The following is a 24,901-nucleotide window of genomic DNA, read 5'->3' on the forward strand; positions in this document are numbered from 1 at the left end:
TGACCTGAGCCCAAATCAAGAGTCCCACACTTAACTGACTGAGCCACCTGGGTGCCCCAAATAAAGAACACTGATTTCTTATCTCAACAAATATGCATGTCTAGTAATTACATAGGTTAACCCAAAGTTCCCAGACTTGAGAATGTCACAGACTATAAATTTAATCTGTTTTTCTGATTTTTATCATGTAGAAGTTTTCTATATTCTTGCACTGATTCATTAAAATACTGTAAATTATTTCCTTACGCAAACAGCAGGTATACTAAAATATCAGTGCTGCATACCATCCTTTCCAAAACATATTCACCATTGGCGTTTACACAAATATCCAAAATAGAACATTATATCTCAAACAACTTGTACTAATCAAACAACTCTTCTATTAACATAGTAACAGTTCTAGTATAAGATAGTCTTTGGGTAAAGTGATTATGTTTAACTACTTTCTTTTAAGCCTATGAGATCAGCTAGATTGTCTAAAAATTTCACGTATTGAGAAAAGAAGACATTAAACACAAAATATAACTTGAAAACAAATGGAGACACCATCATCCAATTAAATCAAGTTAATCTCTAAATGAAACATACAATGATTCAGTATTTACATGATTAACCAATTTTGAATGTGGTAGAGAAATGATTAAGGAAACAAATGAAAAAAGCTACAAGCAACCATACTGAAAAAGAAATCTCACCTGAACAACTCCTAGTTCTTCATTTACATTTATCTTCTCATATATCAGAAGAGGCTCGCTTTTCCCACAGCTCTCCTGACTGATGAGCGTGTCCGCGTAGTTGGGCTGGGGGAAGATCACGTGACTCTCCCGCGAGTCCGCGGTCAGGGAGACCTCGTGGGAATAGGTCTGCAGGAAAGCCCGCACCCCGTCCACGCCCACAAAGTGCGAGGCCGGCACGCCCACCAGCCCGCCTCCGGAAGCCTGGAGCAGACGCGACGCGTGCCAGCGCCTCAGCCTGAGCGCCAGCAGCACGATGACAAAGGCCAGGAAGACGCACGAGACTGCCGCCACCGCCACCACCAGATACAGCGTGAGGTCCGAATCGTCTGGGTCGGCGGGGGTCCTGATGCTGCCCAGGTCCGCCAGGATGTCCGGGATGCTGTCGGCCACGGCCACGGTGAGCGTGACGGTGGCCGAGAGAGGGGGCTGGCCGTGGTCCTGCACCGCCACCACCAGGCTCTGCTTGAGCGCGTCTCTGTCCAGCAGGGCCCGCGCCGTGCGCACCTCGCCCGTGTGCAGCCCCACCGCGAAGAGCCCTGGCTCGCTCGCCTTGAGCAGGCGGTAGGACAGCCAGGCGTTCTGGCCAGAGTCTTTGTCCACCGCCACCACCTTGGTGACCAGGTAGCCGGGCTCTGCGGAGCGGGGCGCCAGCTCCACACCTGTGGAGCCATCCGTGGGAATGCTGGGGTAAAGGATTTCGGGGGCATTGTCATTCTGATCCAGCACGAACAGGCTCAGTGACATGTTGCTTCTAAGTGGAAGGTCTCCACTGTCACTGGCCATTACCCACAGCTGCAGGTCTTTAACCTGCTCATAGTCAAAAGAGCCCAGAGCATACAGGATGCCTGTGTTGGAATTAATGGAGACATAGGAGGATAGAGGCATTCCTTGAAATGTGTCCTCAGCCAGAGAGTAAGTGACCTTGGCATTGTTGCCGCTATCAGGGTCATGCGCAGTCACAGATAAGATTGAGATGCCTCTGGGATTGTTTTCCAGGATGTAGGTGGAGTATGAGGTATGAGGGAAGATGGGAGGGTTGTCATTGATGTCTGCCACAGTTAGGGAGATGTGGCTTTCTGTAGACAAGGGTGGGTTTCCACGATCAATGACACTGACTGTGATGTTATAATCTGAGATCTCTTCTCTGTCCAGGCCTTTCGTTGTCAATAAGTGATAGTAATTATCAACTGACTTTTCCAATTTAAAAGGCAAGTTCCTGGGGATAGAACATAGAATCTCGCCATTCTCTCCAGAATCACCATCATGTACACTAAACAGTGCAATTATGGTTCCAGGAGGACAGTCTTCAGAGATGGAACTAGCAAGAGAGGTGAGGATCACTTCTGGGGCATTGTCATTCACGTCCTGTACTGTGATCAGCACCTTAGTACTGGCCAGAAGAGCACCTCCATCCTGAGCTACCACTTCCATGAGGTAGAACCTGGATTCTTCATAATCCAGTGATTGCAGAGTTGAGATTTCACCCAGGTTCGAATCAAGTTTGAAAGTTTCTGAAATTTTGTCTTCTTCATTGCGAAAAGAGTAAGTTAATTCCCCATTTATTCCCTCATCTGGATCCGTAGCGGTTAGCGTAAGCAGCCGAGTCCCTACTGGTATGTTCTCTGGTACACTCACTCTGTACTCGGATCGGGTGAACAAGGGCGCGTTATCGTTGGCATCAAGGACCATCACACGTATGTGCATAGTACTAGAGAGTACGGGGTCTCCGCCATCTAAAGCTGTGAGGTAGAGGTCGTGGACAGCTACTTTCTCGCGGTCCAAGGGCCGTTCCAGTACCAGCTCCGGATATTTTTGTCCATCAGCTCCGCTTTTCTCGTCCAGAGAGAAATGCATATTGCGACTGAGCTGATAACTCTGGAGGGAGTTCACACTCACATCCGCATCCCGAGCGAAGGGAAGCACTAATCGCGTTCCAGTAGCTGCATTTTCATTAACTTTTACTTTTACTTCCTCATCCCGGAAACGCGGAAAGTTATCATTAATATCTATTATTTCTATTTCTACTCCATACATTTTCATGTTATTCTCAACCAAGATGTTAAAACTCACCAGACACGGCGCGCTCTGAGCACAGAGCTCCTCCCGGTCTATCCTGCCCGCGGTGACCAAGCTGCCGCTTTGCGGGTTCAGAGCAAAAAGCTGCGTCCTACCTCTGGAGACGATGCGGACTCCGCGCTCCGCCAGCTCCCGGGGCTCCAGCCCCAGGTCCTTGGCGATGTTTCCCACGAAGGAGCCTTTGTCCAGCTCCTCCAGCACCGAGTAGCGGATCTGCCCGGCTCCGGCTCCCCATAGTGTTTCCAGGAGCAGGAAGAGCAAGAGCGGCTCTATGCAGCGCCAACCCCTCAGTTGATCCGCCATTGCTTTCTCTCCGACCAGTTTTCTTAGTCCTAATTCCAGCCTGCTGTTTCCTTATTTCTTTCAAGCCAAAGGGAACACATTACTTGACAGAAATGCAAGCCTATTCCCCTAAACTTCTCTGGTCTTTTTTTGTCTGGTGCGGAAGGAGCAGAGAGTTAGGTCGTAACCACAAGCAGCTTTTCTACTTTGGTGAACAGCGACGCTCAGAGTCCTAAGCAGTTACTACACCAATTATGTTTTACTTCATAAACGTTTAATTATATTTTATTTCTAATAATTTTGCTGTATCTTTAACCTATTATCAAGTGACGTTGTTTATATTTAATTCTTTTTTGTTTTTTAAAAATTTTATTTATTTATTTGACAGAGAGAGACACAGCGAGAGAGGGAACACAAGCAGGGGGAGTGGGAGAGGGAGAAGCACGCTTCCTGCTAGGCAGGGAGCCCGACGCCGGGCTCGATCCCACAACCCTGGGATGACCTGAGCTGAAGGCAGACACCCAAAGACTGAGCCACCCAGGCGCCCCTATATTTAATTCTGAAATAGCAAAAGTCTTCAACAAACCTTGAGATCAATATAATTATTAGATTTTTATTTCTTTAGAAAAGTTTTAGTTAAGTGCCACTGAGCCTATGTCCTTTATTTACCTCTTACCTACATCGAGTCCATTAAATTAGGATATTGGAATTCTTAATTTTGTAGGTTTTAAAATTTCATCTTTTTATTAGGATATATTTATGAAAATGTGCCCATTGTGCATAAGAATGTCAAGAAAACAAACCTAGCTCCCATTGCACTTTTGCAAAAAGACCTACTGACTCAAGCAAATTGTATTAGTTGTCATAAAAGAAAAAATAAAGGGGCCATTTTGTTTCTTGTGAGGTCTTTGAGAAAGTTCCCAGATTTTCACACCACGAATTTGGCAGCTACACTATATCAGACTAAGACTTTGAGTTGGGATAACTATACACTATCTATATTTTCCTATTACCATGACTAAACTGGAGTTAGGCATTTTACAGTGACAGACTTTTGGAGAAATCACTATAGTGACTGAAGGAAAGGGCTTTAGTTCATCACCTATGCAGAAAAACATGTCCATATACTTAGTGAGCAGGCACTGAGTGGCTTTCCAATACTGAGAGAGATATTTAATGTTATCACCTCTATATGGTAGCAGGGGGAAAAAGTCTCATGACTGGGAAAAGAGGACATTACAGAGAGTCCATTAAGTGAGCAAAGCAATTTTTACCTATTGACACCTTCATAGGAAAAGAAAGAAAATGAAGATATTTTATATCTATAATTAGAAAATTCAAAAAAGAAAGTTTTAAGTAAACAATGTGAGTACAGTTTGCAAAATTTTTTCAATGAACAATTTTTCACAAAAGCAATCTGTTACTATAAATGAGAAAGATTTCTCCCATTTAATAAATACAGTCACAAAACAGACACTGCAGACCTCAAATGTTGCCCATCCTTTAAAATCAGATCTGAGATATCAAGACACATGGCTTGAAAAGTCACTTAGAATGCTGGTCTACAATTCAGTCCTATCCATGCCCTGCTGTTGGCAAGCCATGACACTGGGTAATTTTTTTTTCTTTTCTGGTTCCCAGTTTTCCCAAACTAGCAACTACTCTGAAGTGCTATGATTCTAAGAGGAAGTAAAACTAAAATTTGAGTAATAAAGACCCTGAAGGTGAAAGGAATAGCTTAAGGTCCCAATAGTAATGAAATTTCAGAGGAAAGGAATATAAAGATGAAGAAAGATAAGTATTTCATGTATTACAGGCTTGAAAGTATGGACAGATAAATCTCATATATCAGACAGAAAACATATGTCAAAGTTTGATTAGATATGATAAGATAATTAAGGCAGAAAACTGCCTAAATTGAACCCACAAGACAAAATATGAAGTTGAGACTTAAACCCCAGTTTGGTGATTTGTTAACAAACACTGACATCCAAAGTGAAAATAAGTCAAGTTAATTAAAGCTCACCTTTAAAATAATATCTGATGCAAATGGGACCCCAGCGCCTTCATGATTTGTATTTGGTACCCAAGAGGCATCTTCACAGAGGAGATCCTGAGAGGGAGTCATTTCCGGGGTGATATTAAGAAAATTAAACTCTGTCTTAGCTGATTGTGAGGCAACGCACAGATTGTAGGAATAGGGCAAAGTCCCTTCGCTGTAGTTGGGAGGAACCACAGGTCCTGACTTGACACACAGACCAGGCTGAAAGCAGCTCCAGGAGGCAGGGCTGGAGGAGCGTCCCAGGCGCAGGGCAACCGCCAGAATCACCGCGAGGAGGAAGAGCACCGAGATCAAGGCCAAAGCCACCACCAGGTAAAACTGCAGCTCAGCCTGGGGGTCAGAGGGCGCCGGGCGGTCGCTGACATCTGGCAGCACTTCTTGTAGGCTGTCGGCGAAAACCAGGAGCAGCGTGGCTGTGGCCGAGAGGGGCGGCTGTCCCCCATCCCGCACAGCGACCAGCAGGCGCTGGCGGGCCGCGTCCCTGTCGCCCAAAGCGCGCGCCGTGCGCACCTCGCCCGTGCGCAGCCCCAGGCTGAAGAGTCCCGGCTCGCTGGCCTGCAGCACGTGGTACGACAGCCAGGCATTGTGTCCCGAGTCGGCGTCCACCGCCACCACCTTGGTGACCAGGTAGCCGGGCTGCGCGGCGCGCGGCACCGTGTCGAAGAGCGCCGAGCCGTCGGGCCCCAGCGCCGGGTACAGCACCCGGGGCGCGTTGTCGTTGCGGTCGCCCACCAACACGCGCAGGCTCACGTTGGCGCTGAGCGCCGGCGAGCCCTGGTCGCGGGCCTGCAGGGTCAGCTCGAAGGCGCGCAGCTGCTCGTGGTCGAAGGCGCGCTGCGCGAACACCACCCCGCTCTGCGCGCTCACGGACACGTAGGACGCCAGCGCGCGTGGCTCCAGGTCGCTGGCCACGATGGAGTAGGAGACGCGGCCATTGGGCCCCAGGTCGGGGTCCGAGGCGCTGACTTGGGCAATGGAGGCACCCGGAGGGTTGTTCTCGGCAATGTGGACCAAATAGAAAGCCTGTTCGAAAACTGGTGCGTTGTCGTTGACATCTGCGATCTGCAGAGTGATGCTTATACTGGAGGAGAGGGGCGGCTTTCCCCTGTCGGTGGCCAATACAGTGATGTTGTATTCCGGAATCTCCTCCCGGTCCAGGGGCCCATCTGTCACTAGCTTGTAATAGTTCTTCGAGTAAGATTTCAGTATAAACTCAGCGTTTCCCAAGATGCGGCAGTAAACTTCTCCATTTTCTCCAGAGTCTCTATCTCTTGTTTTTATCAAGGCAATCACAGTTCCTGGTGGTGAATCTTCTGGTAGGGGAGTAAATACTGAAGTGATAATCACTTCAGGTGCACAATCATTCTCATCGAGAATTTCAACTTGGATACTGCAGTGGGCTGCTAGATCTCCAGGATCTTTTGCTTCTACACTGAAAATGTAACTATTAGCAATTTCAAAATCAAAATCATCCTTTGTCGTGATTTCTCCTGTTCTTTTATCTAAGTTAAAGAACTGTTCCACTAGTTCGTCCACATTATGAAAGGAGTAGGTGATCTCTGCATTGACACCCTCGTCCTGGTCAGTAGCAGTTACTTGAAGCACAGAGAAGCCCGGGGGCACACCTTCCTGCAAGCTGACCTTGTATATATCCTGGACGAACACTGGGGGGTTATCGTTAGCATCGGTCACTTGAATTTGGATCTGGGTGGTGCCACTTTGGGGTGGGTCCCCACCATCCACGGCTGTTAGAACCAACTGATGGAAATTCTGTTCTTCTCTGTCTAAAGAATGTTTCAGAACCAACTCAGGATATTTACGTCCATCTGCAGTTTGTTTCTCTGCTAGATCAAAGTGCTCATTGTCATTAAGATGGTATCTTTGCAGTGAATTCGGACCAGCATCTGAATCCAGGGCCGGGTCTAGTGGAAATGTTTTACCCGGCTTGGTGGATTCTACAATTTTTAATTCAATCTTACTCTGTTTGAATAGTGGGGTGTTGTCATTTATATCCTGCACTATTACTGCTACATGGAAAATATTTAGTGGGTTTTCAGCGACAGTATCGAAATCCAGAATACACAGAGGCTTCTTTCCGCATATCTGCTCTCGGTCTATTCTGTCACTCACAATTAAGTCCCCACTCTCAGGGTTTACAGTGAAATATTCTTTCTCCGCGCTAACCCGCAGCTTCCGGGCTGGCAAGTCCTGGACACTGAGCCCCAGATCCTTGGCGAGGTTTCCTACCACGGAGTTTTGGGCCAGCTCTTCGGGAATTGAATAGCGGATTTGATTTGGGAGAGCCCCTCGTAACAAAGACAGCAGGAAAGCCAACAATACCTGCCGCCATCGCGCTGGGCTGCTCCTCTCTGCGTTCGGCCTCATCCTGTCTGTCTCCACGGTGGCTCTGCTTTTTGGTCGGGAGGAGAAATAAGCCCTCCGTGGATGGCAAAAGCCTGGGTAGGGTCTCTCTTCCTGCTTTTGTTTTCTGTATCCGAATCTTTACTGGTCTCCTCTAAGTGGCTGGTTTGAGCAGGAAGTTACCCTCTAAGAGGCTCCCAAATGCATCTTCTCTCACTTTTTTGACCTACAGCGACACCCAGAGGTTTTCCCGTGGAAGTGCACCAATTGCTTGTAAATGTTTTGAGAAAATATTTCTTTTCTGAATTTACAGAGACTGTTTTTAAAATGGTATATATTCATATAGCTCCAAACTGAAAAGGCACATACAGCATACTGCCTCCTCTCTGCTTTCAATAACACATTTCTCCCAGGAGAAATAAGTGTTAGATTTTTTTGTGTGTACCATTCCAGAGATATGTTTTGTATAGTGCAGATTTTTATAAATGTTCTCCCCCCTTAATACATAAATGTAAGTATACAATATACTATGTTCTGCATCTTGCTTTTTTCACCCATTATATCTTGAAATTATTTCATATCAGTAGATAAAGAGCTTTCCCATTTATTTCTTCCATCATATTGTTGCACAATAATTTACTTCACCAGAAATACTATTTTCTAAAAGAAACCCAGTGCGCATTCAAACAAAAGTACATTTTCAGTGTGATATTAGGGTAAAAACTATCTACTGCTCTCCTAGACATTTAAAATATGTATCACTCTGATTCTGGAATGTATTCTTTTTTTTTTTTTTTAAGATTTTATTTATTTGACAGAGAGAGACACAGAGAGGGAATACAAGCAGGGGGAGTGGGAGAGGGAGAAGCAGACCTCCCTCAGAGCAGGGAGCCCCATGCGGGGCTTGATTCCAGGACCCTGAGATCATGACCTGGACCGAAGGCAGACGCTTAACGACCGAGCCACCCAGGCACCCCCTGGAATGTATTCCTAATGCCACATCCAAACATGCCTGACACAGTTTCAGGCCAATTGGTATTTCCAAATTTTATTTTAAAGCTTCAGTACTTTAAATAATCTCTCCTTAGAATCTCTCTCAATATTATTTCCTCTCTCCTTTCCCCATGACAGCTAATTGCATCACATGACAGTCTGTTTTTCTATGTATCGCAACACAGTTTCCCACAAAGACTAAAGCATTTAAAAACTAAAATGCTCCTTCTTAAGTTGAATTGAGGCATAGTCCACAATCTACTGCTACAATTCCCAGGTATCTAAAAAGCACTAATTTGTGTAGCCCTAGACATTCATGAATTCTTAGTTAACTCACAGAACTAAAGGAAAGCACAAGGATGTTGCATATCCCTTGCATACAAAATATTTCCCCCATATCAGATCATCCCAGAGCCACCTCAGAGCTAACTGAGAGCAATTTTCAGGAATAGGGATGAGGCCTACTTCATAAGTAGCATAAATCATATCAATTCAGAATCCAAGTTACCCAACCTTTATAAGTGACTCTCATGATGAAAAAGGTAAGATTTTGAAAACTGTTTTCCTTAGAAATTGAGAAGGATCTCATAGTGATGCCATAATAGAAAATTAAGAAATTATTAAAATTACTCCTTCCACCTACTAAAAGATGAATGAAATAAAATGGGCAATATTTTTGGTAATCACAGAAGTGCACAAAGGAATCATACATAGTGACTGCTGATGCATCTCACAAACTGCAACAAAATACTTGAAATACACCAATCCAGTTGAGAAGCTATCCCCGTTAAAATTATATCTAAAAGTTAATATTTTCTCCGGTCTTTATAAATTGCCACTGTTTAATTATAATGGAAAATACTTTTCAAGGAAAAAAAGAAAACTTCAAGCAAAGTGTAAAAAAGCAGGCATTTAAAAATAGTCTAGAATCAATAACAGCTTCATAAAACAGAATAATATGATTTTACACAGTTGCCTTTCATTTCAGTTCTTCTTCTTCTTCTTTTTTTTTAAGTCATTCTCTAGAGTGCGTGGGTGGCTCAGTTGGTTAAGCATCTGACTCTTGATTTCAGCTCTGGTCTTGTCCTCAGGATCATGAGTTCTAGCCCTGTCTTGGGCTTCACGATGGGTGTGGAGCCTACTTAAAAAATAAAAAATAAAATAATCTCTACACCCAACATAGGGGCTCGAACTCATGACCCCAAGATCAAGTCACATGCTCTACCCACTGAGCAGCCAATGCCCTGCATTTCACAGTTCTAATCCTTGCACTAATGCCTAAGTGAAAATGGTGCTTAAAGAAGAGAGAGAGAGGTATAAAATTAAGAGAGTGTTGCTGAAACTGTAACTAAATGAAGACTACAAATGATAATAAACTTTTAAGAGTAGTAACTGCTATTGATTATTCTTGAGAGATCATCTGCCCCTCCCCTTTATTATTTATTTATTTATTTATTAAAGATTTTATTTATTTGACAGAGACACAGCAAGAGAGGGAACACAAGCAGGGGGAGCGGGAGAGGAAGAAGGAGGCTTTCCACTGAGCAGGGAGCCCAATGCGGGGCTTGATCCCAGGACCCTGGGACCATGACCCGAGCGGAAGGCAGACACTTAACGACTGAGCTACCCAGGCGCCCCTATTATTTATTTATTTTTATAGATTTTGTTTATTTGACACAGAGAGAGAGAGCACAAGCAGAGGAAGCAGTAGGCAGCCGGAAAGGGAGAAGCAGGCTCCCCGTTGAGTAGAGAACCTAACGTGGGATAGATCCCAGACCCTGGGATCATGACCTGAGCCTAAGGCAGACGCTTAACCAGCTGAGTCACCTAGGGGCCCCATGCCCCTCCCCCTTTAAAGTAATAGAATACTAAAAAAGAAGTGTCTTTACTTCATATATTACCTAATATGTTATTATCTTATACAATTGGAGACGTTTATATAGCTCTCTGCCTATGTTTTGTTGTGGCAAGATCGACTCACCTGATGAAGACTAGCGTCTGCTTTTGTTTCAAGTAAATTCTGAGTTATCAGAAGAGGCTCGCTTTTCCCACAGCTCTCCTGGCTGATGAGCGTGTCCGCGTAGTTGGGCTGGGGGAAGATCACGTGACTCTCCCGCGAGTCCGCGGTCAGGGAGACCTCGTGGGAATAGGTCTGCAGGAAAGCCCGCACCCCGTCCACGCCCACAAAGTGCGAGGCCGGCACGCCCACCAGCCCGCCTCCGGAAGCCTGGAGCAGACGCGACGCGTGCCAGCGCCTCAGCCTGAGCGCCAGCAGCACGATGACAAAGGCCAGGAAGACGCACGAGACTGCCGCCACCGCCACCACCAGATACAGCGTGAGGTCCGAATCGCCTGGGTCGGCGGGGGTCCTGATGCTGCCCAGGTCCGCCAGGATGTCCGGGATGCTGTCGGCCACGGCCACGGTGAGCGTGACGGTGGCCGAGAGAGGGGGCTGGCCGTGGTCCTGCACCGCCACCACCAGGCTCTGCTTGAGCGCGTCTCTGTCCAGCAGGGCCCGCGCCGTGCGCACCTCGCCCGTGTGCAGCCCCACCGCGAAGAGCCCTGGCTCGCTCGCCTTGAGCAGGCGGTAGGACAGCCAGGCGTTCTGGCCAGAGTCTCTGTCCACTGCCACCACCTTGGTGACCAGGTAGCCGGGCTCTGCAGAGCGGGGTGCCAGCTCCACGCCGGTGGAACCATCGGTGGGGATGGTGGGGTACAGGATCTCTGGCACGTTGTCATTCTGGTCCAGCACGAATATGCTGACAGACACATTGCTGCTGAGTGGAGGGTCCCCACTGTCGCTGGCTGTGACTAATAGTTCCAGGTCTCTAACCTGCTCAAAGTCGAAGGAGCACAGTGCATACAGGACACCAGTATCAGAGTTGATGGAAACATAGGAAGAAAGAGGCTTTCCATGGAGTGTGTCCTCAGCCAAGGAGTATGTGACTCTGGCATTCTCGGTGCTGTCAGGATCCTGGGCAGATATAGATAAAATGGAGGCTCCTCTGGGGTTGTTTTCGGGAATGTAGGCAGAGTAGGAAGCATGAGGGAAAGCAGGTGGGTTGTCATTGATATCTGTCACCTTCAGTGAGATATGAGTTTCTGTAGACAGTGGTGGAGTTCCATGATCAGTGGCAGTTACTGTGATGTTATATTCTGAAACTTCTTCCCTATCCAGCGTTTTGCGTGTCAACAGTCGATGATAATTTCCATAGATCTTTTCAAGTGTGAATGGCAGATTATCCAGAATAGAACATGTGACAAGGCCATTCTCTCCTGAATCACTGTCGTGCACATTGAAAAGTGCAATTACTGTACCTGGGGAAGAAGTTTCTTGGATAGAGCTGGTGAGAGATGTAACAGTGACTTCTGGAGCATTGTCATTTACATCCAGAACTGTCACCAGTACCTTACTTCTGGCTCGGAGACCAGGTCCATCATGGGCTTCTACATCTATATCATAGAATCCAGAGTCTTCATAATCTAGATCCCCCAATATTGTTATGTCCCCAGTCAAAGAATTCAACTGGAATAGTTGGGACATTTTATCTCTCACTTTGCGGAAAGAATAGGTTACTTCTCCATTGGCTCCTTCATCTGGATCAGTGGCTTTTACAGTGAGTAGCCGGTACCCCACTGGCACGTTCTCTGGAACCTTCACATGGTACTCTGGCTGAGTGAATATGGGAGCGTTGTCATTGGTATCCACAAGTGTTACATGAATCTTGACAGTGCCAGAGTGAGCCAGGTCACCTCCATCAAAGGCGGTGAGAAGGAGGTGGTGAACCGCCTCTTCTTCTCGGTCTAGGGCAAGCTCCAGCACCAGCTCAGGGTACTTAATGCCATCCGCTCCGCTTTGCACGTCTAGGGAGAAGTGAACATTGGAGCTGAGCTGGTAACCCTGCAGGGAGTTTACCCCAACATCTGGATCAAAAGCTTCAGGAAGAGGAAATCTTGTCCCAGGACTTTCATTTTCAGCAACTTTTATTTCCCTTTGCTCTGTCCCAAAGCTGGGCGCGTTATCATTAACATCAATAATTTCCACTTCTACTCCAAAAATCTTCACTTTGTCCTCCAGAAGAATCTCCAGGCTTACTACACACTTTGGAGATCTGTCACAGAGCTCTTCCCGGTCTATCCTACCCGCGGTGACCAAGCTGCCGCTTCGCGGGTTCAGAGCAAAGAGCTGCGTCCTACCTCTGGAGACGATGCGGACTCCGCGCTCTGACAGTTCCCGGGGCTCCAATCCCAGGTCCTTGGCGATACTGCCCACATAAGAGCCTTTCTCCAGCTCCTCAGGCACTGAGTAGCGAATCTGTTCGGCCTGGATTTTCCACAGGGCCCCCAGGAGAACGCAGATCCCGACCAGCCGGCTGCATTCTAGGCGATAAGGAGAAGCCGCCATTACCGCCCCGCAGCAGAATAGCTTCCGCCTAGGTGTTCCCTCAGTGGAGACCAGAGAAGCCCCAGGATCTTCGGGGTCCAAGATTTTGCGCTTTCACCGTTGAACGCTGGAGTTCTGGAGTCCAGTCTTAAGCCTTCCTAAAACCACAGGGCTAGTGCTTTGTGATGCAGAGATCTTGTGGTTCGGATTAAATTCCTGGTTGTATGTTTCCCCTGATTGGTGAACAGCGACACTCAGAGTCCTAACCTGTTACTGCAATCTATTCTTGGTGAAGAAAAGCACTACCTGTTTATACCGTTTCTTTTCCATAACCTATTTTTCCCAAAAGAATAAAATTCTAGGGGCGCCTGGGTGGCTCAGTCGTCAAGCGTCTGCCTTCGGCTCAGGTCATGATCTCAGGGTCCTGGGATCGAGCCCCACATCGGGCTCCCTGCTCCGCAGGAAGCCTTCTTCTCCCTCTCCCACTCCCCCTGCTTGTGTTCTCTCTCTCACCGTGTCTCTCTGTCAAATAAATAAATAAAATCTTTAAAAAAAAAAGAATAAAATTCTAGCTCCTGTTGTTTTATTTGCAATGAAAATCCAGGCATGATCCAAAGCTTACTGTACAATAAATCTTCCAAAGTAATTTCTTTTCAAAGAAAATATGGTGATTTTTTTCCTAAGATTTTTTTTCTCTTTTAAGTTTTTCCATTATTTATTTTCATAGTCCATTTTCAGTGCAGTGCATTGTGTGAGGGACACATTTATCCTCCCCAGAAACAAGGATGAACTTGACGAATGAAAGAATAGATAGGTGAAAAAACAGTGTCAGGTCAGGGAAGTTGGAGGTCTGAGCTCTAGGTCCTTACCTATGCAGAAACAAGTTACCTCACATGGGTTGACCCTTTAGAATCTGGGGTAACTTTTCAATTCTCTTGTAAGAAAACATCTACTGTTCAAGAGCTAGTCTTACCCCTGTGCAAATGGGCTTGGCAAATATGATAATAGGTTTGGGAAGCTAATTTGTTCATTAATTTTGTATACACAAGGTTTTAGGTCACAGGCTATGTTTGTGACTATCATGTTCACAGTGTGTCCTCAAACTTTAGAACAGCAACTTTCATAGAGTAGACACTCAGTTTTTCAATGTTTATGAGTGCATTACTAATACAACTGCAAAGCCCTAAAACAATGGGTAACTCTGATATTAAAAATAAATAATAAAGAAGATAGAAAAGTTAAACTGAAGCTTTGTCTGTAAAAAGCAGACAATATTCAGTAACTTTTTTCACATAAGGACACATTCAGAAGGTATTATTTTACTATCATTTATAAATTTACTTTAGGTTTGATTTTAGAAATAACCACTAAAAGGAAAATTTTTAGGAGTTGTATATATATTATCACTGCATGTTTCAGTTTTCTTATACATGAATACTTTGAGTAATTAATCTTAGAAAATTTAATATGAAACAGCAAGTAGCCAGTTCTTTAGATGATTCCTCACATAATAATTAGCTTCTAGAAGTTACTCATAAGTTTTAATCAGACAAGAAAGTCCATTATTTATTCAGAATAGTAAAATCATCAGACTTTGGAGAGCAGGGTAAAGGTAATTTTCACAATCCTCAAAGGAGTCACAAATTGCTGGGGATTGGGAGGTAAAATGAGATGTTTTGAAAGACTTTGACTCACTTCTCAGAAAGCTATACTAAAAAAAAAAAACACAGAAGAGGCTTTATATACAAAAAGTTTCTGGGTGGCTCAGTCATTGGGTGTCTGCCTTCGGCTCAGGTCATCGTCCCAGGGTCCTGGGATCGAGCCCCGCATCGGGCTCCCTGCTCCACGGGAAGCTTGCTTCTCCCTCTCCCACTCCCCCTGCTTGCGTTCCCTGTCTCGCTGTGTCTCTCTCTGTCAAATAAATAAACAAAATCTTCAAAAAAAGGTTCATTACATTCCTTATTATAACAGTCAAAAAGTAGAAAGAGTATAAAAATAAATTATTTAAGAATGGTTAAGATTATTTGTTTAAAAATAGATCTTATTTTTATAAAGATTTTTTTAAAATTTATTTGACAGTGAGAAAGAGCACAAGCAGGGGGAGCAGCAGACAGAGGGAGAAGCAGGCTCCCCACCTAGCAGACAGTCCGACGCGGGGCTCGATCCCAGGACTCTGGGATCATGACCTGAGCAGAAGGCAGACGCTTAATCGACTAAGCCACCCAGGTGCCCCTAAAGATCTTATTTTTAAGTAATCTCTACATCCAATGTGGGGTTCAAACCCACAACCTGGAGATCAAGACTCACATGCTCTACCGACGGAGCCAGCCAGGTGCCCGGAAAGTTATTTTTGAATGAGATTATAGAGTGCAAATAAAATTGACCCAAGGTTAGTGATCCAAATCAGTCTTTGCTACATGTGATAAGGCAAAGAAGTGCTAAGAGACTTAATTATTGAAGGCTCAGTTAAAAATACACATGGCAGCAAAAAGATAAAAAACTATATTTGATGAAGATGAACATTAACTTAAGCAGAAAGAACTGTCAGTACATTTATAAAGCTTGAAGTGCTCCCTTTGGCAGCACATATATTAAGAATAAAGCTTGAAAAAATAGTATCACACGTCAGCTAAGAAAGGCAGTGTTATTACTAAAGGTAGCGGCATCCAAGAACAAGCTCTCTTTAGCAATATTTTCTTATCATACAAAATCGTCAACAGTACAGATTGAGAGGTATTAATTTGGTAACTACTAAGACTACTGAGCAATCAAGACACCAATCTCCACCCATCCAATACACCTCTTCTACTACCATCACTAGAAAAATGAACAATAAAAAAGAATAAAAGCAGGTTTGCGGAAACTCACGTGAGAGGCAAAAGACGAATCATAAACGATTTGGGGGTCTTCATTGCTGACACATACATCCATAGAAGGATCGTCACAAAGGAGATCCCGAGGAGGAGCCATTTCTGGTTTCAGGTTGGAAAAAGTAAACTCTGTCTTAGCTAATCGTGAGGCCACGCACAGATTATAGGAATAGGGCAAAGTCCCTTCACTGTAACTGGGGAGAACCCCAGGTCCGGACTTGGAACTGAGATCCCGGCGAAAGCAGCCCCAAGCAGCGGGGTGGGAGGAGCGGCGCAGGCGCAGAGCAACCGCCAGAATCACCGTGAGGAGGAAGAGCACCGAGATCAAGGCCAAAGCCACCACCAGGTAAAACTGCAGCTCAGCCTGGGGGTCAGAGGGCGCCGGGCGGTCGCTGACATCTGGCAGCACTTCTTGTAGGCTGTCGGCGAAAACCAGGAGCAGCGTGGCTGTGGCCGAGAGGGGCGGCTGTCCCCCATCCCGCACAGCGACCAGCAGGCGCTGGCGGGCCGCGTCCCTGTCGCCCAAAGCGCGCGCCGTGCGCACCTCGCCCGTGCGCAGCCCCAGGCTGAAGAGTCCCGGCTCGCTGGCCTGCAGCACGTGGTACGACAGCCAGGCATTGTGTCCCGAGTCGGCGTCCACCGCCACCACCTTGGTGACCAGGTAGCCGGGCTGCGCGGCGCGCGGCACCGTGTCGAAGAGCGCCGAGCCGTCGGGCCCCAGCGCCGGGTACAGCACCCGGGGCGCGTTGTCGTTGCGGTCGCCCACCAACACGCGCAGGCTCACGTTGGCGCTGAGCGCCGGCGAGCCCTGGTCGCGGGCCTGCAGGGTCAGCTCGAAGGCGCGCAGCTGCTCGTGGTCGAAGGCGCGCTGCGCGAACACCACCCCGCTCTGCGCGCTCACGGACACGTAGGACGCCAGCGCGCGTGGTTCCAGGTCGCTGGCCACGATGGAGTAGGAGACGCGACCGTTGGGCCCCAGGTCGGGGTCGGAGGCGCTGACTTGCGCAATAGAAGCCCCTGGAGGATTGTTCTCGGCTACATGGACCACGTAGGAGGCCTGGTGGAAAACCGGCGCGTTGTCGTTGATATCGCTGATGTGTAGGGTGACGCTTGTACTGGAGAATAGGGAGGGCTTGCCCTTGTCAGTGGCTGTGATGGTGACATTGTACTCCGCCATCTGCTCCCTATCTAGGGCACTGTCAATCACCAGCTTGTAATAATTCTTGGAGGTGGATTCTAATTTGAAGGGAATGTCTTCCTGAATATAGCACGTCACCAGACCATTTTGCCCAGAGTCCCGGTCTCTCACTTTAAAGAGGGCTATTACAGTTCCAAGGTCTGAGTCCTCGGGAATCTGGTTAGAATAGGACATCAATGTGACCTCTGGGGCATTGTCATTCTCATCAACAATTTCAATCTGAACATTACAGTGAGCCGTGTGCACCCCTCCATCCTTGGCTTCTACAACCAACATATATCTACTCGTCTTTTCAAAGTCCAATGTACCATTGGTTGTAATGTCACCAGTATTTGGATTGAGATTGAAGGGGAGGCTGGTACTTGTTGGGGCACTGAGGAAGGCATAGGTGATCTCTGCATTAACACCCTCGTCCTGGTCAGTGGCCATCACTTGGAGCACAGAGGTCCCCGAGGGCACATTTTCTTGGAGGCTAACTCTGTATGTTTCCTGGCTGAACACTGGAGCATTATCATTGGCATCGGTGACCTGAATCCGGACCTGGGTGGTGCCACTTAGTGGAGGGTCTCCACCGTCCATGGCGGTCAGGATTAACTGGTGGGAGCTCTGCTGTTCTCTGTCCAGAGGTTTTTCCAGCAGTAATTCTGGGTATTTACTTCCATCAGGACTTTCCTTCGTTGTCACAGAGAAGTGTTCACTGGAGTTGATAGTGTATATCTTCAGTGAGTTACTTTCTACATCTGCATCTTGTGCAGAATCCAGAGGGAATTTTACACCTGGTAAGGCTGACTCGCAGATTTCCAAGTCAATGCCTTTTGCGGTGAAACGCGGTGCATTGTCGTTAATATCTTGGATTGCAACAATCACGTGGAAAACATTCATTGGATTTTCAGCAACCATTTCAAATTCTAGTGCACACTCAGATTTCCTCCCACAAATTTCCTCTCGATCTATCCTACCGTTCACTAACAAATCCCCACTCTCTGCACTCACACTGAAGAAATTTTCTGCACTAACCCGCAGTTTTCGAGCTGACAACTCCTGGACACTGAGCTTCAGGTCCTTGGCGAGGTTCCCCACCCGCAAGCCCCTGGCCAGCTCCTCCGGAATAGCGTATTGGATTTGCTGGGAGATAGCCCCCCACAACAAAGACAGCAGGAAGAGAAACAGTACCTGAATTTTCATCGGTTCAGCTTTTCTGGAGCTTCTTTGCATTTTTTGAACTCCCTGGGAAGCTTCTTTTCAGGATGTCTCTGGGATGTTTAAAAAAAAATCAGTGCCAGCACCTGGACTTTTGTGATTTGAGGGTAGGACTTGAGTTGGTGGGTGCACAAGCGCCGCCTCCGCGTTTTGATGTGCGCAGGTCAAAGCTGGAAAACACTGCCCAACTCTCCCGCAGAATTGAGAACCTTTCTTCCCTTTGGTCAACAGCGGCGCCCGGAGGTTGTCTGGGAGAACTGCATATTGTCCAGCCATTTACCCTCAACGTGTAAGTTCTTGAATCTATATGTACCTTGTGTAATTGTTGGAAAAACCAAGTATTCATATTTTCCCTCTAAATTTGATATGTTCTACTTTTTATCATTTCATAAGCATTGCTATCATTTTACATTCTTTTTTGCATTAAAAAATTTCACCAGGCTTACAACTAGTTTTTCAGTTTTGGGGGCAAAAATATCAATTATTTCACTGTATTTATGAACACTGGCATGGCTAGTATGGATGTAACCAAATAAGTTACTGGCTTTTTATCCACATTTTAGTGAACTATGATCTTTACATTTTTGTAAAATCCATAACCTCCCTAATATAGTATTTTAACTCTCTCCATAAATACTTTATCAATTCAGTAATACTTTCCAAAGATACAGTCTGCAAAAAAAGAGTGAATCAAGACCCTAGACTTATTTTAATGTATTGCTCATTTTTTAAAAGCATAGGAAATCTTCCCATTAAGTACAGCACAGCCTGATATTTTGTTAAAGTGACCAATTTAGGGGCACCTGGATGGCTCAGTCATTAAGCATCTGCCTTTGGCTCTGGTCATGATCCCAGGGTCCTGGGATCAAGTCCTGCATCAGGCTCCCTGCTCCATGGGAAGCCTTCTTCTCCCTCTCCCACTCCCCCTGCTTGTGTTCCCTCTCTCGCTGTGTCTCTCTGTCAAATAAATAAATAAAATCTTTTTAAAAAGCAACCAATTTAGTACACATGCTTTTATACCGCTCAATCTTGTGAATGCCATATTTATTTTTATGAAATCAGTGCTTTTTACTATATGAATGTATATGCAATACTCCATAATGCCAATACTCAGCTCCAGCTGATTTATACCATTAATAAGTATAATGAATTTGACTTGACCACTGGTAAATCTTGGAGAGGTGTTGAGAGTCCTTAGATACTCAATTTTGGAACTTACCCTGTAATCTTGAACTCATCTTGGGTAACTAAAACAAATACCTTTATTTCAAATGCACTACCAAATTAGATACCAATGTAATGATTTATTCTACTGTTTTGCAGTAGAATAATACATACTCACATTACACTCCGGTCAGAACAGACTATTATCTGTTTTCCTAAGACATTATTTTCATTGTTTTCTCTACGTCATGAATTTATATTTTCTGGTCCTTTTGCTGTTCCCCTTTCTATTGTAATGAATTCTTGCCCATCCTTAAGAAAATCCTTTTTAGTGAAATGGAATGTCTGAGACCTTTCATTATCTATACAAGTAGATGGAAATTGTACTGCCTTTGTACTCTCTGTACACTTTGACAACATTTATGTAGGCTTTGTTTTATCAAGATTCTTAGAAAATTCCCTTTGAGCATCTAAAATTCCCCGGCACTACCCATTTAGTAATTTTTCTCATTATGAGGAAAGTGATACTAATATCACTTCATCACATCCTAAAGATTTTTCCTTAAAGAAGACATTTTGAAGATCATGTGCCTTTTTTCTGTGATGTATTTGCATGTTTGAGTGAAAATACACCTTTCCCTGCTCTCAGTTATTTTGCTCAAGCCCTGCATCTCACACTCTTGAATATATCTCTTTCTAATATATTGAGGGAGAGAGATGTTCCTTTATTTGAAATCTAATGAAATATATTTTGGTCTCATTTTGGATGACTCTCTGAGGTGATTTCATAGGTGAAAATAATTTCATAAATTTCAAAATGGGCCAACAATTTCTGGCTCAAGAAAGTTGTAGGACTCTATTTTATTGTTGGAGTAGCTGATCTGGAAATGTCCTGCTGAGGCTGAGACATCTCTCCTTGCATTTTTAAAAATCCTTCTCAAAGGACAAGAAATGTCCCTCCAAGACTCATATCAGTTTAGGCAATTGACCTCCCCACCTTCAGACAAAAGGCTGAAATCAATATGAATGCACACATACACCCACACATGCTTTAGGTATACACAGTAGGGAATACAGGCCAAGTAAAACCACTTGACCAAGCTGTATATATTTTTACTCAACAGTTTTTATGTCATTGAGATGAAAAGAGTGTGGCCTGGCTTGGAAAGAGCAAGCATCATTTTACAGGAGCCTAAAATACCTAATATTTATATTTTTATTTATATCACTCAGGATAAGCTAAGTAGGTTGGAGTGACAAATTTCAAATCACAAGAAGTTAAAATGAAAAAAAGTCTATTTATCACAGGTATACACACCAATGTATGACAACCACAGAGCACTTCTCTTGATATAGTTGTTCAAGCACTCAGGTAGAAGCAACAGTCACAATTTCAAAAAATAACTTAGAGATCTGGAAATTCTTACAATGCCAACAGGAGCTTCCTCCAGGGAGAGGCACATATTACTTCCATTTACAATATATTGGCCAGAACTGGTTACTTAGGCCCATTCAGTCATAACCAGGTCAGGAAGATCAGCTCTACCATAGGCCCAGAAGAAGAAACAGATACTTAAGCAACAGAACTAAGGACTACCACATTGTTTTATTTTCAAATAAATGTGCATTAAATCTTTATATTAGCCACACTGGCATAATTGTTCTTCATAGTATTCCAAGAAAGAAATAAACTTACCTGAAGTAGGTTGGGGTCTCCTTTCGTTTCCAGTAAATCTTGAGATACCAGGAAGGACTCACTTTTCTCACAGCTCTCCTGGCTGATGAGCGTGTCCGCGTAGTTGGGCTGGGGGAAGATCACGTGACTCTCCCGCGAGTCCGCGGTCAGGGAGACCTCGTGGGAATAGGTCTGCAGGAAAGCCCGCACCCCGTCCACGCCCACAAAGTGCGAGGCCGGCACGCCCACCAGCCCGCCTCCGGAAGCCTGGAGCAGACGCGACGCGTGCCAGCGCCTCAGCCTGAGCGCCAGCAGCACGATGACAAAGGCCAGGAAGACGCACGAGACTGCCGCCACCGCCACCACCAGATACAGCGTGAGGTCCGAATCGTCTGGGTCGGCGGGGGTCCTGATGCTGCCCAGATCGGCCAGGACGTCTGGGATGTTGTCGGCCACGGCCACGGTGAGCGTGACGGTGGCCGAGAGAGGGGGCTGGCCGTGGTCCTGCACCGCCACCACCAGGCTCTGCTTGAGCGCGTCTCTGTCCAGCAGGGCCCGCGCCGTGCGCACCTCGCCCGTGTGCAGCCCCACCGCGAAGAGCCCTGGCTCGCTCGCCTTGAGCAGGCGGTAGGACAGCCAGGCGTTCTGGCCCGAGTCTCTGTCCACCGCCACTACCTTGGTGACCAGGTAGCTGGGCTCTGCGGAGCGGGGCGCCAGCTCCACGCCTGTGGAACCGTCGGTGGGGAGGGCAGGGTACAGGATTTCGGGCGCATTGTCATTCTGGTCCAGCACAAATATGCTCAATGACACGTTGCTGCTGAGTGGAGGGTTCCCACTGTCACTGGCTGTCACCAATAGCTGTAGGTCTCTAACCTGCTCATAGTCAAAGGAACGGAGCGCATACAGGACACCGGTGTCAGAATTGATGGAGACATAGGTGGAGAGAGGCGCTCCCTGGATAGTATCCTCAGTCAGTGCATAAGTGATGTGGGCATTGTGGATACTGTCAGGATCCTGGGCGGTCACACAGAAGATGGAAGCTCCCCTGGGGTTGTTTTCAGGAATGTAGGCAGAGTAGGAGGACTGACTGAAGGCAGGCGGGTTGTCATTGATGTCTGCAACACGCAGAGTGATATGAGTACTCGTGGACAGTGGGGGATTTCCTCCATCTGTGGCTCTGAGAGTGATGTTATATTCAGACACCTGTTCACGGTCTAGAGATCTGGCTGTCACTAAGCGGTAATATTGGTCTATTGATTTTTCTAAATTAAATGGCATATTTCCCAGGACAAAAACTGTGACTTGCCCATTTTGCCCAGAATCCCGGTCGTGCACATTGATAAGGGCAATTTCTCTTCCAGCAGTAGCCTCTTCTGGGACTGATCCAGTAAGAGAAGTGATTATAATTTCTGGGGCGTTGTCATTCACATCCAGAACTGTGACTAATATCTTAGCTCTTGAAAGGAGACCAGGTCCGTCTTGTGCTTCAATTTTAATTTCATAGAATGTAGCATCCTCATAATCTAGACTTTTAAAAATTGATATATCTCCAGTCACTGAATTGAGATCAAACATCTGAGCGACGTTCCCAGGCATTTTATCTAGAATATAGGACACTTGAGCATTGAATCCTTCGTCAGGGTCAGTGGCATTCACCGTGAGCAGCGTGGTACCCACTGGCAAGTTCTCCGGAACACTTACTTGATATTCAGGTTGAGTAAATACTGGTGGGTTGTCATTTGCATCCAGAACTACCACTTGGATGCACAAGTTGCCAGAGAGGACAGGGTTTCCACCATCAGAAGCAATGAGGACAAGCTGGTGAACTTTCTTTTGCTCACGGTCCAGAGCCCTCTCCAGCACCAGCTCTGGGTACTTGGCCCCATCAGAGACATGCTTCACAGCCAGGGAAAAGTAGTCATTGGGGCTGAGGTGGTAGTTCTGAAGGGAGTTCATGCCCACATCTGGGTCAAATGCAGTCTTAAGTGGAAATCGAGTTCCAGGAGCCGTTAGTTCACCAATTTTTATTAACAATTCCTCTGTTAGAAAATCAGGAGCATTATCATTAATGTCTTTAATTTCTATTTCTACTTCAAAAATTTTCAATTTGTCTTCAACCAGGATGTTAAATTTTACCAGACACAGTGCGCTCTGAGCGCAGAGCTCCTCCCGGTCTATCCTGCCTGCCGTGACCAAGCTGCCGCTTTGCAGGTTCAAAGCAAAGAGCTGCGTCCTACCTCTGGAGACGATGCGGACTCCATGCTCCGCCAGCTCCCAGGGCTCGAGTTCCAGGTTCTTGGAGATGTTGCCCACAAAGGAGCCTTTGTCCAGCTCCTCCTGCACTGAGTAGTGGATCTGCCCGGATCCAGTCTTGCACAGCGTCCCCAGAAGCATGCACAGCAGGGTCAGTCCTCTGCGGTGTTTGAATCTCAGATATTTTGTCATTTCCTCTTTGGTGAATTATTTTCTGTGAATTCGGTTCCAAGTGCCCACGACGGACTCAAATCTTATTTTTTCTCAAGGAACTAAGGCTTTTATGGTCCTAATTTATGTGTCACAGAGCTGGTTGACTGACAAACTGAGCTTTGTAGCAGCCTCGGATCTTCTGGATTCTGACTGGTTCTTTGCTTTTTAGGAACAAGGAAATGGTGGACTAGCGCTCAAGCTCCGTTTTCCTCCTTGAATGGTCAACAGCGACACTCAGAGGTCTAATGGTTTACTGCACCCTCTCAGACAAACCCAAGTTAGTAATTTAAAGTTTCCCAACACCTGAAATCATCTTTATCAGAGGTAATGGGACTGATGTCTATTTCCCACCGCTGAATTGCTATATGTTAAAGTATGTAACTTCAACTTCCTTGGGAAGCCATGCTCTAACCTTAACACCACTAATATTGCTTTAAATATGCTGGAGTTACTGTTTTGAAATGTTCAAAATTTAAAAACCACAAAAAAAATCAGTCATATTTATAATTATATTTATCGAAGTTTGTCCTTGATAGCCTGACATCTTAGTTTCAATATTTTAATTTAACCCATTCATTAAAAATATAATTGGATGTTAGACGATATGTGGGGATTTAAGGTAAATGATATGAACATAACCACTCCCCCCCCCAAAGCTATGAAGATACAATCAAACAAGGAATTCCAGTGCATTGAGAAAGCTACCAAAATGGGCGAAGCCAAAGGTGATGGGAGGGCCTCCAACCTGGCCTTGGAGGTTAGCAAAGGCTCTCCCAAGAAACATGACAGGAGTGGATCAGGGAAAAGGCCTGGATGTGAGAGAGAGAACAGTATGGCAATGTCTAGATGTGAGAAAGAAACCAAAGAACTTCAGGGTACTGGAAGTAGTTCACTTTGCCTAAATCTAGAGTGAGGGTGTTTTTTAAAGACCCAAACTGAAACTAGTAGAGATAAACTTTTGTTTTGTGTTCCAGAAATGCTTTCTCTGTATTTGTTTTTCTCTCCAAGCACAGAAATAGAAATATATTTGTCATTTCAAGCATGTACTGTTATAAACTTATCCATAAGGCATTTATTCTTATGAAGAGATAGTATAAACACTATAAGGAACTCTGTCTTTAATTTTTCTCAGTTTATACCTTATTTATTACCTAGAAGTAAAGATGTTATGATGTATTATTCCACAATAAGTTTCAGTTTTATCTCCTAGAGAATTATGTAATAGTAATAAAACACAAGAGACACATTGGCTTAGATCAGCTCTCCTCAAATGCCCTTAAGTATAATAAAAAATCACAGCACCTTGAAAGATGATAATACCATTAAACATAAGACTCGGTTAGTATATGATTACTTCCAAATCAAAATTTAAAATGATCCCATTTATATAGAATATTAGTGTAGTCTTTGTTCTTCATTATTAAAAACATAAC

At 45.5% G+C, this 24,901-nt stretch overlaps 5 protein-coding genes across 7 annotated transcripts in view; all 5 read right to left on the reverse strand.

Annotated features, from left to right (window-relative positions):
- The window catches only part of LOC118555229 (protocadherin gamma-C4), a 192,607-nt gene that overhangs the window by 148,895 nt on the left and 18,811 nt on the right, over positions 1–24,901 (reverse strand). The window contains exon 1 of one of the 3 annotated variants that reach the window (XM_078067396.1): positions 18,137–18,270. The exons of 1 other annotated variant lie outside the window; for it this stretch is intronic. In XM_078067396.1, coding sequence (XP_077923522.1) covers positions 18,137–18,178 — 42 coding nt within the window. In that variant the 5' untranslated portion in view covers positions 18,179–18,270. Of the gene's footprint in view, positions 1–15,763; positions 15,991–18,136; positions 18,271–24,901 lie in introns of those variants that run through there. One more of the 3 variants, XM_078067394.1, reaches the window with a different exon arrangement.
- On the reverse strand, positions 663–3,259 carry LOC144378767 (protocadherin gamma-A5-like). Its single transcript, XM_078066490.1, has one exon. The coding sequence runs from the start codon at positions 3,114–3,116 to the stop codon at positions 663–665; it is 2,454 nt and encodes an 817-aa protein (XP_077922616.1). The 5' UTR covers positions 3,117–3,259.
- LOC144378763 (protocadherin gamma-B2) lies at positions 5,107–7,749 on the reverse strand. The gene has a single exon (XM_078066491.1). The coding sequence runs from the start codon at positions 7,540–7,542 to the stop codon at positions 5,107–5,109; it is 2,436 nt and encodes an 811-aa protein (XP_077922617.1). The 5' UTR covers positions 7,543–7,749.
- LOC144378716 (protocadherin gamma-A4-like) lies at positions 8,045–13,118 on the reverse strand. Its single transcript, XM_036123422.2, has 2 exons — positions 10,493–13,118; positions 8,045–9,649 (listed from the first exon to the last, which is right to left on the reverse strand). The coding sequence occupies exons 1-2, from the start codon at positions 12,914–12,916 to the stop codon at positions 9,632–9,634; spliced, it is 2,442 nt and encodes an 813-aa protein (XP_035979315.1). The 5' UTR covers positions 12,917–13,118; the 3' UTR covers positions 8,045–9,631.
- On the reverse strand, positions 18,136–23,640 carry LOC144378802 (protocadherin gamma-A3-like). Its single transcript, XM_078067401.1, has 2 exons — positions 21,024–23,640; positions 18,136–18,216 (listed from the first exon to the last, which is right to left on the reverse strand). Exons 1-2 carry the CDS (start codon positions 23,445–23,447, stop codon positions 18,145–18,147), a joined length of 2,496 nt encoding a protein of 831 aa, XP_077923527.1. The 5' UTR covers positions 23,448–23,640; the 3' UTR covers positions 18,136–18,144.

The sequence above is a fragment of the Halichoerus grypus genome, chromosome 2, assembly GCF_964656455.1.
Source record: "Halichoerus grypus chromosome 2, mHalGry1.hap1.1, whole genome shotgun sequence".
NCBI classification, from domain to species: Eukaryota; Metazoa; Chordata; class Mammalia; order Carnivora; family Phocidae; genus Halichoerus; species Halichoerus grypus.